The sequence below is a fragment of the Perca fluviatilis genome, chromosome 20 (genome assembly GCF_010015445.1).
Source record: "Perca fluviatilis chromosome 20, GENO_Pfluv_1.0, whole genome shotgun sequence".
In the NCBI taxonomy this organism is placed as follows: Eukaryota; Metazoa; Chordata; class Actinopteri; order Perciformes; family Percidae; genus Perca; species Perca fluviatilis.
This window is the reverse complement of record NC_053131.1, coordinates 12,777,261-12,789,689: the sequence shown is the minus strand read 5'-3', so window position 1 is coordinate 12,789,689 and position 12,429 is coordinate 12,777,261. Positions and strand designations below refer to the sequence as shown.

Here is a 12,429-nt window from a genome sequence, read left to right as displayed (position 1 = left end):
TATGTTTTTGGTTCTCTCCCATCCAATTAATCATCTTGTGACCGTTTAAATGTATATTTGGTTTTTAGCTGCCATTGCGGTATATTGCGGATATATCATTATTTTTGAGTCATTTTTAAGGATAGTCTTTTGCGTGAGTGAAAAGTATATGGTGGATTTCCTGTTCACGTCTTATTTTAACACTCTGAAATCACATTAACAGGTTTTTGCGAGTGGAAACACTTAGAGTGAACCACATGTGCACGTACTGGTGAATGTAAAGATTATTTTCACAAATAAACTCTTATTATTTTAAGTGGTCTACTTTAGAAAATGAAATCCTGTAGGAAAGACAGATGTTCTAAATAATAATAGCCTGTTGGCAGAGACATGTGTGTGTCCATATTAAAACTGGCAGGCCGGATTTTATGACTTCCACGGTTTCACACGTGTTCCTGTTTAAAGTTCTCACTGTCGGGCTGGAGGATATGAATATTCTTTCCTGTACTTCAGTCTCACTTCTTGTCTGTTAGAAAAGCAGAAAGACCTGACATGCTGCGGAAATCTCTTAAAGGGCCTATAGATCCTCTTTTACAAGACTTAGAGCGGCTTTGGGGGTAAAATACACACAAATTCATTTATAACCAGCAATAAAAACAGCAAACTACTTGTTGCAATAACTCTGACATGCAGATTTGAACCTCTATTTCTGGATGCGAACACAAATATGCAGGTGAACACCAAAATGGGTATATGGTCTATTAGGGTGTATTTAATTAGGTGTATCAGTGTACCACCACTAGGGGTCGCCACCGCCAGATAGTTTCAAATCCTGTTTGTTGGAAGTATTTGGTAGTTGAAGCTACTCCTTGTAATTAGTTTTATTTATTCTTGTATATTTGACATGTTATTGTATTTTATGATAAAATAGATTTATAGAATTGTATTGGTTTGTTGGCCACTTTTCACTCTGTTTAAGTGCCACAACAAAAATAAGTCTGAATAAATCATACCTTCCATTCTGTAGATCTGTAGATGTGCAATATTTTACTCTGCCCTCTCATAAAAAATAAAATAAACAACACCATTACTGTCTACTGGACTAATTTAATCATTTAATTTAATTTCTTAAGCTTGACTTAAGGAATCAAGGCCACCCATGTCTGCATGAACACATGGGTAATAAAGACACTGCAGACACAGACACTTCTGCACTTATGTTCCAGTCCTCAATAGGTTTATGAGTCTAATTTGACAGTTTCATGAGGGCCTGATTCATGCTGACACAGAAGGTTTTTGGCTTCCCGCTCAAAAAAACCCTCTGGTAACACTTCACTATAAGTGCTGTGTAAGTCACCTTTAGTGCTTTGTAAATTTGCTTATTGCCTGTACGATGCTTTCATTGATCATGTCAGTAAATTATCCTCATTAGGCCTCAACACTGTGAACCAAGTATGTGCTGTGAGACTATTAAGAGCCAGAAATATAGCTTGATATAATGTAATATATGCGGACATTTAATTTACTTCCCCATTCTTCGGGTTTTTTTAACATACATGTTAACTGCACATCAGTCGACTGTGTTTTTGTGCATTTCTACTCATATTCTTTCCTTTTAAAATTGCAAAAGTATTGTTGGAGTCCTGTTAGCATTTTTACTGTATTTTAGTTAATATTTTTACTTTAAGGTAAAAGCCCAAGCTTTTGAACAGCTACAAAATAATGAGTAAATGTACTGTATATATTTTATGCCATATGCCTCTCTCACAACACACATTTTAACAAGCTACATTTGTGTTCCATTTTACAAACAATTTAGAGAAAAGGCTCAAAAATGCTTAATTGCAAAAATCCTCTGCATGTTTTCATCAGTTGCCTCAGTGTCTGTGGCCTTGGTCGAGATTTTCCTGTGACAGTGAGCGTCTTTGTTGCAGACAAAAAAAAGGGTGACTGCTAGACGGACTGAAGGGCACACTGGCTGTCTGTTAGGTCTTGTTTGTGTCTGTTGCCATAGCAACTGTCAGGCTGGGATGGCGGAGGCATGGTGGAGGGTGTTGGCTGCTACGTGATCCATGGACAGCAAGGCTGGCCGTGCAGAGCAAAGATTTGGCAACAGAGCCCAAAAGAAAAAAAGAACCAAAGAGGAAGCATCTGGTGGATCTGCAAAGACTCAGCCGCTCCGGCTTCCCACAATTTATCAGCATGGGCAGGGTTAACATTTAGATTCCTCTAAACATATGCATAGATAAAAAAACAAACATGTAAGATGTTTAGATCAGAATCAACAAAATTAAACTTTCCTGCTACTGAGATTTATAGTTTATTCCTGACAAAACCACACCACAAGGTCCAATATAATAGGCAAGCTGTTCTGGAGCTTTCAATCACATCACACATTCTTCCTCAGCAGATGGAGTTCACCCAGTTGTCAGAGTTGTAGATGTTAAAATTTCCATTTTTCTCGGCACTGTTTCCAAAATCCAAAATAAACTTTAAATCTCCATACTCACCATGGTCATAACTTCAGGGCCTGTATGTGCGGTGCCTCAAGTTAATAATATTTCTTTCGTACTGGTGAAATGGTGGTGTCGTTAAGTGTCATTCTACTTGAGCTATTACTCTGCATTTGTTGTATTTAGGTGTATTGATGTGGCAAGTAGTTTTTGGTTTAGTCTACACTGATGTAGTTTTGTGTTGAAAAGTGTTCTCACTTTCACTTGTTATCGTCTGCATTTAATTTATTTTTGTAGATTATTAAATAAATTAAATGACAAAGAAATAAAAAGGGGTGTCCTGGTTATGTCATCACCCCCTCACTCGTCCTGTATTTCATGTCTCTCTAAACTATCCTACTTCTAATTGATCAAATTATATTTTGGGGCATTTTATGCCTTTATCGATACCGGACATCAGTAAGACAACAGGAAATGACCAGGTCACCACCTTAACCCCAAGGCCACTAGGGCCCCCCTTATACCTCTTACACCCACCTGATAGACCTGATACTTAAAATAGGCAGGATCATGGACCTTAAAAAGATCCAGAAAATGGGAATTTGAATATCTACAATTGCCATCCCGAATGGGGAAGCTCCGTCGGCTCCACTTTTATTGTCCTCTAAGTTAAAAAATGTTTCATGGTTATCAAGTTCCAAACTCATTATGTTACAGCAAAAATAAATTTTAATTTAATCTAATGTGTTCAAGTATTAAAGCTGTAGTGCATTGTTTCTGTCGCCCCCATGAGGAATTCTAAGTAATGTCAACAACTTCACCATTTTGTAAACATAGCCATGCTGAGGAAATACTGAGAGAGTTGTGTGGAGCTGATAGCCTTAATTAGCTTTGTATCAACTCATTTGGCTATGGCTTGAATGTAAGAGACTTTCATTAACATAAAATAGTCATGCATTATACCTTTAAGTATTATGTAACCAGTCCACATAAACCTCAAGGGTTGAAGGGTCTAAAAACTTGGAGCGGTCTTACTTACAATGACATTTTTTAGCAGATGTTGTGCTTGAAATTCCCATATGTCACGGGTTGAAATGCAGATTCAATTACACATTGCCACTAAATGCAAGTCACTTGAATGTTGTCAGCGGCAAAGAAATTGCTCTAATGCAATTAATAAGAGTGTTTCATACAATATAAATAAAAACACAATAAAAATGACGACTGACACAACTTTAAAAAGGATTTAATCTTTATGTCCACCTTAAGAACAGGAAGAAACTAGGGGACAACCACTTCATTACTATGTCATTGGACTACACAATCATCTTCAAAAACTAGAGATCAAAAACTCTGAATGAGAATGAGTTTGTTTGCTGGTTTTTATTGAGACTCGTGAGCAATGCTGGCTTCTTCGATTCGGTGTCCAGGCAACATTGAACCTGATGAGGAAGCGGAGAAAACACGCATCAGGCAGTGCAAAGTACAAAGATGGATTTGCTTAGAGTCACGGCCTGTTTGTCTTAACAAATAGCATGGAAATGTACAAGATAAACAAACGTAAGCAAATGATTTGGTGAACAAATGTGTTCACACTACCTGTCTATTTATATGTGTGACTCTCGGTTCCACCACGTCCAAATCCTGAGAGGAAAGAGACAAGAAGCAATTACATCAGTGAACTAACATTAACAGTAGGAAGTTGAGACTTTTACTTTGACAATCTGAGAGAGAACTTTCAAGATAATAGTTGAAATGGTACCAATTATGTAAGGACTGTTTTATTGAGTGTGTGACCCTATCAGGTGACAGTGTGTGCTTTTACAGCCTCGACCCAATCAGATACAAAACACCCTCTTTACACAGGGCGTTACTGGCCTAGAGTGTTACGAGCGACAGTGACTGAGAGGAACGCGCTTACCTGTAGGTCCAAAGAGTGCACTGTAGCAGGGTTTGTGACAATATGGCTTGCCATCATGCTGTAAGAGGCAGAGTTGTATTAGCACTGAAAATATTAAAAATAAACTAAAAAAATATAAATTGTTAATTATATATAAAAAGGAATCCATTTTAGTATTTTGGAGGTGATCCTGCTTCCTATCTGTACACATTCTGCATGTAAATATTGTTTTCTGTCCTCTCCAACTCTATCCCTTTTTGTGTATAATGTACGTATATATATATATATATATATATATATATATATATATATATATATATATATATATATATATATATATATATGTGTGTGTGTAAGTATCATCAAAAAGGTTATTCATGAATTATTAGTTATCATCTTGATCTTGTGTGTTTATAGACAGAGTGGAGATGATTTAATACTGGATTCTGATTTGATGTGTTGATATGTGAAGTGCTACAGACCCCCAAACCCTGTGTACATTATTAAAGATTACAGGATATTCTTATATGTATTGTATGTATGTATTTCAGGTGTCTAACCTCAGCATGTGAGCCCGCCGACAGCGTCTTGTTGCACTTCTCACACTTCAGACAGGGCCTGTGCCAGTCCTTGCCCAGTGATGTCACTTTCTCGGCTGCCAAACACATAAAAGACCAAATTATTCACCACGGCCTTAAACATCCACCACAAAGAGAGCCACCGTAGTCTGCAGAGGAGATGGAAGTGCCACAGGAGGGTCACAATATCTGTTTTAGACTAACAAGATTATGTCTTTGCAGATAACTTGGAGAACGTTGTTTGGGTGTGGTGCTTGAGGGGAAAAGAGGACTGAGTGTCCCTGAGGAATCTGTCCTCCTCCTGCCTCATAAACTCTGATAGAGACTGTCTTTATCTGCGGGGCTGATCTGCACACCCATTAGGAGGGCTGTAAAAGTAGGAAGGAACCCGACCCGACAGTCTTGAGTTTCATGTCTTTAATGGAGGAGTTTAGATGACTTTTGAGACTCGTCACACGATTACGAGCAATGAATCTGCCCAAGAATCTACATGCAAAGATGAAAAAAATGAGGCCATTCGCTCATGCATAGCACAGGAAATGCTGAAAATAAGTGTTATCGTGAACCAAGGCTGTTTATACCAAACATGTCGTAACTGAGGAGCACAAAACTTGATTAATATCTGCAGATTTTCTGAAAAAAACAAAACAAATTCAGAAAGGACAGCAGATGTATGAACAAATACAAATAACTCTGGTTTCAGATGAAGCCCACTGACCTCCAAACCTTCAAACAATATTAGGATATGACATATTTCCTCCCTAAAAATAGCCTGATGTGGCATGAGATTATGCAATAGGCAACGGAAACTGGGAAAGTGCTCCAGGGCGAGTTCAGCCTCTCAGGCCAGTGGTATGAAAACATTTCAGCAAAATATGGTGGAGCATTGTTTGACCTGAAATAATTACTTTACTTAACTAAAATTAACAAATTAGTAGACTGAGCAAACAAGTCTGTCCAACGAATAATGGAGGGAAGTCTCACAGTAGAGCTTAGAGTTCATTCTGATCAGTTGCATGACGACCATGTAATGTTTTACTCTTGATTGTATATGGATCTGATAAAGCATACTTTTTTGTGCACAGGCCATTTATTTTACCTGACGATATGAAAAGAAATGGGGCATTAGGGACATGGAGAATAATCCAATCTGCTCTCTGCATTAACTCACACTGTCTGGAGAATTATGGAGGCAGTCCAATATACACAAACAGACACAAATCTGAATGGAAAAACACACTGCAAGGGAGGCTGTTCAACTATTCGCCTCATTCCCTCCCAAAAAAAAAAAGTCATGGTTAGGTTGTATAACTGTTTGTCAAGCTAAAAAAAGAGGCTAAGGATGCATTCCAAAGCATTTAGAGTTGAGTGAATGACCTTAAATACAGCAACACTCTTTACGGCCTGAATGTCAACTGAGTATTAAAGGAACAGTTTGGTATTTATGGAAATCAATGAAATTCTCTTTCTCGCCAAGAGATAGATTAGAAGATTGATAGGCTACCTCTCTAATGTCTAAGACATTTGGGGAAATAGGCTTTTTTTTAATTACTTTTCACAAATATGAAGCTACTGAGAACTTTAAGCAAAGGGAAACAGCTAGCCTGGCTCCGTCCAAAGCTAACAAAATCTGCTACTAACACCTCTAAATCTCACAAATTAAAGGAGTAGTTTGACATTTTGGGAAATACGTTACTTAGTCACTTTCTTGTGGAGAGTTAGATGAGCAGGTTGATATCCCTCTCATGTCTATACGATAAATATTAACCTACAGCCAGCAGCCAGTAAGCTTAACTTAGCAAAAAGACTGGAAACAGGGGGAAACAGCTAGCCTGGCTATGTCCAAAGCTAACAAAAAATGCTAACCAGCACCTCTAAAGCTCAGTAAATGACATGTTATATCTCTTTTTGTACGGATTAAACAGACAGCATACAATATGTTAATAAGTCAGTAAAGCATATTTCCCAAACTGTCAACACTAACATATTATTACTGCAACCTACACTACATGTTAGTTTATTTTCTTCCAACGCTTATTTGAAGCCCTGCAGTGGAAAGCAAGAGCAGTATACTCAAAAAATGTTTTGTCTTTGTGTAGCTGGAACTGGACCAAGTTCCCTCCTCATCATTCAGTGAGGCAGCGGTAGCCTGATTGTTTCCATCTGAGAGCTTAGAAACATTAAGACAGATGAGCTGCAATTGAGACGGAGAGAGAGAGAGAGCAGTGAGGATGGGGGAGTGGAGCACTAAGGTGTGGAGCCAGTTTTTAGAGAGGTTTGGGGGGGAAATTGATGCCGACAGTTCAGGATAATGATGAAGACTGTGCTTCCACATAAAGAAGCTTTGTTTCAGGGTACTTTTCCTCTTAGCTATATTTTAGAAAAGAGCATATTTTCTTTGGTCAGCTTGCTCAGGCTGAAACAAATTGGTTGGGCTTGTTTTGGCCAGATGGTGAAAGTTTATCCATGAAAAGGAAGAATGGGAAGCATGGCTCCCCGGTCGCACGGTCAGTTTATCTGACTGACAGTCCAAAGACTTGGCTTTGTATTGTGCATTGGCCCACTCCCTCTGTGCGTCTACCCGGAGAAGATTACTCTGTTGCACTACTGAGCTGCAGACAATGTGGTAAATGGATTAAGACACATATAAAATGGAGTTGTCCTTTCCCTCCCCGGATGCAGTAATTGCTGCCTGCTTTGATGGTGTCCTCATGAGACAGACCTACAAGCATGGAGCCGTATTTCAGGACAGAAGGAACCTGCTTCCTGCGCTGCATCGAGCCATTATTCATGTAGCTCATCATCAGCCATCAGGAAAGGCAATTCAGTTTCTACAGGGAGCACAGATCTTAAGCTCTAAACTAACTTGATAATGAGAATGCTTATAGAGTGTAGTGGACATTCTGAGGAAAGTGGGCATTAATCTGAAAAAATGTATACATATAAATAAATACAAACAGCTAATAGCGTAGACTGACAAGCTCAGGGGAGTGAGCAAGTAAGCATATAAAATTGTGATAAAACTAGTAATGGGAAGTAACTAATTACATTTACTTAAATACTGTACTTTGCTTTGAGTAATTCCATTTTCTGCTATTTTCTACTGTTATTTGAGAGTAAAATATTTTACTTTTTACTCTATAGTTACTCTTCAGATTTAACAATCCAAAACTAAAATATGATGCATTATAGATTATACTAGTTCCCAAAAGTACATAAAGGAATGTAAATTAGCACCATCTCAACCAACTACAGCATTAAAGTAGTGCTTACAGTACTGTATGTTAATGCATCAGTGGTGGACGAAGCATTCAGATCATTTACTTAAGTAAAAGTATCACACTCCAAAAAAACATTACATTAAAAGTCCTGCATTCAAAAATCTTTACTGTAGTAAAAGTACAGACGTATTATTAGGAGAATGTACTTCAAAAGTAAGTACTCCTTGTGCAGAATTGCCCCTGCATTCTCAGTGGTGGAAAGTAACGAAGTACATCTACTCAAGTACTGTACTCAAGGAGAAATTTGAGGTATTTTACCTATATATTTCAAATTCCTGCTACTTTCTACTTATACTACACTAAATGTCAGAGGACAATATTGTACTTTTTACATTTATTTCACAGTGATAGATACTGATTACTTAGCACATCAGATTTAACATACAAAATATAAATAAATGTATAATATCATGCATTTTTATTATTGAACTACCTAAAGTACATAAAGCGGTTAAAAATAGCTCCACTTCAACCAACTGCAACATAAAATACAGGTTACATGTTATTGCATGAATAGCAATAATGATCCACGGTGGCTGGCGCCATTCTGCAGAAGTACTTACTTACTTTACTTTACTTAAAAGTACAGTCATACTTTAACTGTATATTGCTGAAAATACTTCTGAACTTGTAGTTCAGTATTATCTATGCATGGAATATTTTTCTTCGTATGAAATATAAATTAAAAATGCCCGCTTGCAGACATCAGTCTTTTGGTTAAATAGAGTTTCCTGTTTCCGCGTTTGTGCTAACTTTTCATTTACCAGAAAATGTTCTCGTGCGGAAAGACGATTTTCTTTGCATGCAAAAACAAAAAAATAATTGGTGGGAAATTAAAATAAAGAGTGCAAATCTTACCGAAGTAAACTTCCTTCTGGCACTTTGGACACTTTGGCATTTTGTTGCAGCAGTGTGTGGCTTTACCGGAGAGAAAAGACGGTACCGTAGGTATCCTGTGTGTGGATGAAGTGTGACTGCAGCTGTACCGACTGGCCCACCTGTTACTGTTAGCTCGGACTGACCACGCCTCGCTCTCACAGTACAGATGTGCGCGCTCCGTCCTGTATTTATAGCACCGAGGAAATAGTTCATCTGAAACTTTTTCTCTTTTTTTTTTCTAACAGTGGGAGAGGCTTGTGTTGAGTCTGTGTAAGTGCACGTGCAGAAAACATAACATTGAGATGCTAAAATTAAAGAATTCAACAACTAAACTCTTTCTCTTTTTCTGGGCGGTATGGGCGATTTTAGATCCTTTTTATGGGATTTTATTTTTTTTTATATTCAAACATACAGAACAAGAGAAACACAATTGAACAAGAACAAAAACTTAAACTTAAAATGTTATAAACTGCAGTGCTCCCATCTGAAACACTCAACGCTAACTACAGAAAATAAGAACCAACTAGCCTACCCATAATTTACAACAAAATATTGTATATAAATATTCAAAGTCACGTGATAGAAACTCAGAAAGTAAACAAGGACCAGATTTGGCAGTTTACCAACTTGATTTTGGCAACAGTTCAATCAAGTTGGTAATGCTGCCAAATCTGGTCCTTAATTCTGAGTTTCTATCATGTGACCCTGCTGCTCTGTCATAATCTAGGCTACTCGATATGTGACTCCACCAATCTGTTCAATGCTGAATGGCACTTTAAACCTTGTGATGAATAATCCTAGTGAAGGTGAATCAACAGAGTTGGCAGTGACTGAAGACAAACACACACACACACACACACACACACACACACACACACACACACACACACACACACACACACACACACACACACACACACACACACACACACACATTTGCTATACAAGTGTTGTTGTTACGTGGTTGTAATTCTATATGTATATACTTTGTAACAAAAGAAGTGATACACCAGTGATTCCCAACCAGGGGTTCTTGTACCTTTTTTTGTGTACTTGTGGATCCACTTTTTTGAGTATTTCTAAAAATGTGTCATTTTACTTTTGCTTAAGTACTTTTTTTTAATCAATATACTTTGAAAGTAATACTTTTTAAGTATTGTACTTCACTACATTTCAAGTCCATTACAGAGTAAAAACAAAGTCCTGATAATCTGGGAGGAAGGAACAAAAAAGGGGGTGATAAAGCACCACCCGGCCAGCATGCAGAGTGACTCGAATCAAACACACCCAGAAGTTGTGTCACCAACAGGTGCATTTTGGATGTAGGTTAGCTATCATGCTAACTGCTAAAATGCTCACAGGTGGACCCTCAGTCAGAGACTTCTGCTTCCACTTAACAACCTTCAGTGAGGTGTGTGCCGGTGTTCTGCTGTTTGTGACAATAATCCCTGCTGTGACTGCTGAGAGGCTGGGTGGACTGGTTATACTGGGACCAGAGAGGCTAAGGTCACTGGTTATACTGGGACCAGAAAAGCTGAGTGGACTGGTTATACTGGGACCAGAGAGGCTGAGGTCACTGTTTATACTGGGACCAGAGAGGCTGAGTGGACTGGTTATACTGGGACCAGAGAGGCTGAGGTCACTGGTTATACTGGGACCAGAGAGGCTGAGTGGACTGGTTATACTGGGACCAGAGAGGCTGAGTGGACTGGTTATACTAGGACAGAGAGGCTGAGTGGACTGGTTATACTGGGACAGAGAGGCTGAGTGGACTGGTTATACTGGGACCAGAGAGGCTGAGGTCACTGGTTATACTGGGACAGAGAGGCTGGGTGGACTGGTTATACTGGGACCAGAGAGGCTGAGTGGACCGGTTATACTGGGACAGAGAGGCTGAGTGGACTGGTTATACTAGGACAGAGAGGCTGAGTGGACTGGTTATACTGGGACAGAGAGGCTGAGTGGACTGGTTATACTGGGACAGAGAGGCTGAGTGGACTGGTTATACTGGGACAGAGTGGTTAATATTGTGCTTTGAGAATAAAAAGCAGATAAGTTGAACCTGGAGTAGATGGATGAGCTGTTTGCAGTGCACAAGACTTGCAGAAGGCCGTTCAGACAGACTGGTGAGTACAACAACACACTCTATGAACTCCCTCTCCAGATGAGAATGTCAAAAACTGTGCAGCTCTATTTTTGCTTTAATGTATGCGGCTGCAGCCACTGTGGAGTTTTATATGTTTTAAACATCTCTGTGCTGTTGTCTGCCTTGGTGATGTTTTATTCTGCTGTTATTCTTTTAAGAAGTGTCAGGTTATTGAATTTATGTGGCCTAATAATGCTTGTTACACCCACCGCGGTGTCCACAGCGCACTTTTTTTTTTTATGAATTATCAGTCATTTCTGTTAAATTGTCTGAATTTTGTGCTCTTTCCAGTTAATTCTAGTGAGGCGACACTGAGCAAGGTGGTTGTTTATTTATAATTGATGATCAGTTGTATGCACAGGCTGCAAATGTCCATCTAGGCCTATAGAAATTGAATTTATTGTTGGTTTGGACATTATGGGCTCATGTAACAGATGTTGATCCACTAGTGTACATGTTGACATTCAATGCGCTGTATTTTGTAGTCTGATGAAGATGTTCTCTGATTTAACAGTAGTGTCATGTATCATCATGTGAAAGTAAGAAAAAAGTGTTGCACACTTTAGCTTCATATGCATTTCTCTATTTATGCAGACAACGTTTCGGCAATGAGGGCCCTGAGAGAGAAATTCATTATGCAAGAGTGAGCGACAGCATTTCTTACTTTCAAGTCTACTTCCAGTGATAAGCATCGCATGGCAGCCCTCGGTGTGACTTACTTTCCTGTATTCTATATCATCATATAACATCCCCCTTCCACAGATTAGTAGCCACACAGCTAGCCTGTTGTTTTTTGGTGACACAATGTATAAGGTTGGCTTGTGATCGCACCATAATGATGATAATGATAATGTCAGATGTCTGTCTGGCTCGGACTGTGTTTTGACTTTGAGTTCACACTTTGAGTTCTAGATGTAATCATTACAACACAAGCAGATCACACACACAACCAGGGCAACCTCTGACCTGATCAGTAGTGTCGAAAAGTTGTCGTTACTTACTTACTTACTTGTGAGTGTGTGTGTGTGTGTGTGTGTGTGTGTGTGTGTGTGTGTGTGTGTGTGTGTGTGTGTGTGTGTTTATGTATACTTTAATGTGGTGTCTATGTCTTGGGCAGATATAGACACACCTGCAGAGTGAAGCATGTTTCTGTCTGTTTTCAGAGTTGAGTGACTTCTAAAAGATAACAACGCCTCTAAGGATCTCTTTAATG

General features: G+C 38.8%; 1 protein-coding gene across 1 annotated transcript; it reads right to left on the bottom strand.

The window, feature by feature from the left end:
- Positions 1 to 3,662: 3,662 nt before the first annotated feature.
- Positions 3,663 to 9,253, bottom strand: crip1 (cysteine-rich protein 1). Its single transcript, XM_039786286.1, has 5 exons — positions 9,050 to 9,253; positions 4,893 to 4,987; positions 4,354 to 4,411; positions 4,032 to 4,076; positions 3,663 to 3,874 (listed from the first exon to the last, which is right to left on the bottom strand). Exons 1-4 carry the CDS (start codon positions 9,087 to 9,089, stop codon positions 4,036 to 4,038), a joined length of 234 nt encoding a protein of 77 aa, XP_039642220.1. The 5' UTR covers positions 9,090 to 9,253; the 3' UTR covers positions 3,663 to 3,874; positions 4,032 to 4,035.
- Between the last annotated feature and the right edge of the window lie 3,176 nt (positions 9,254 to 12,429).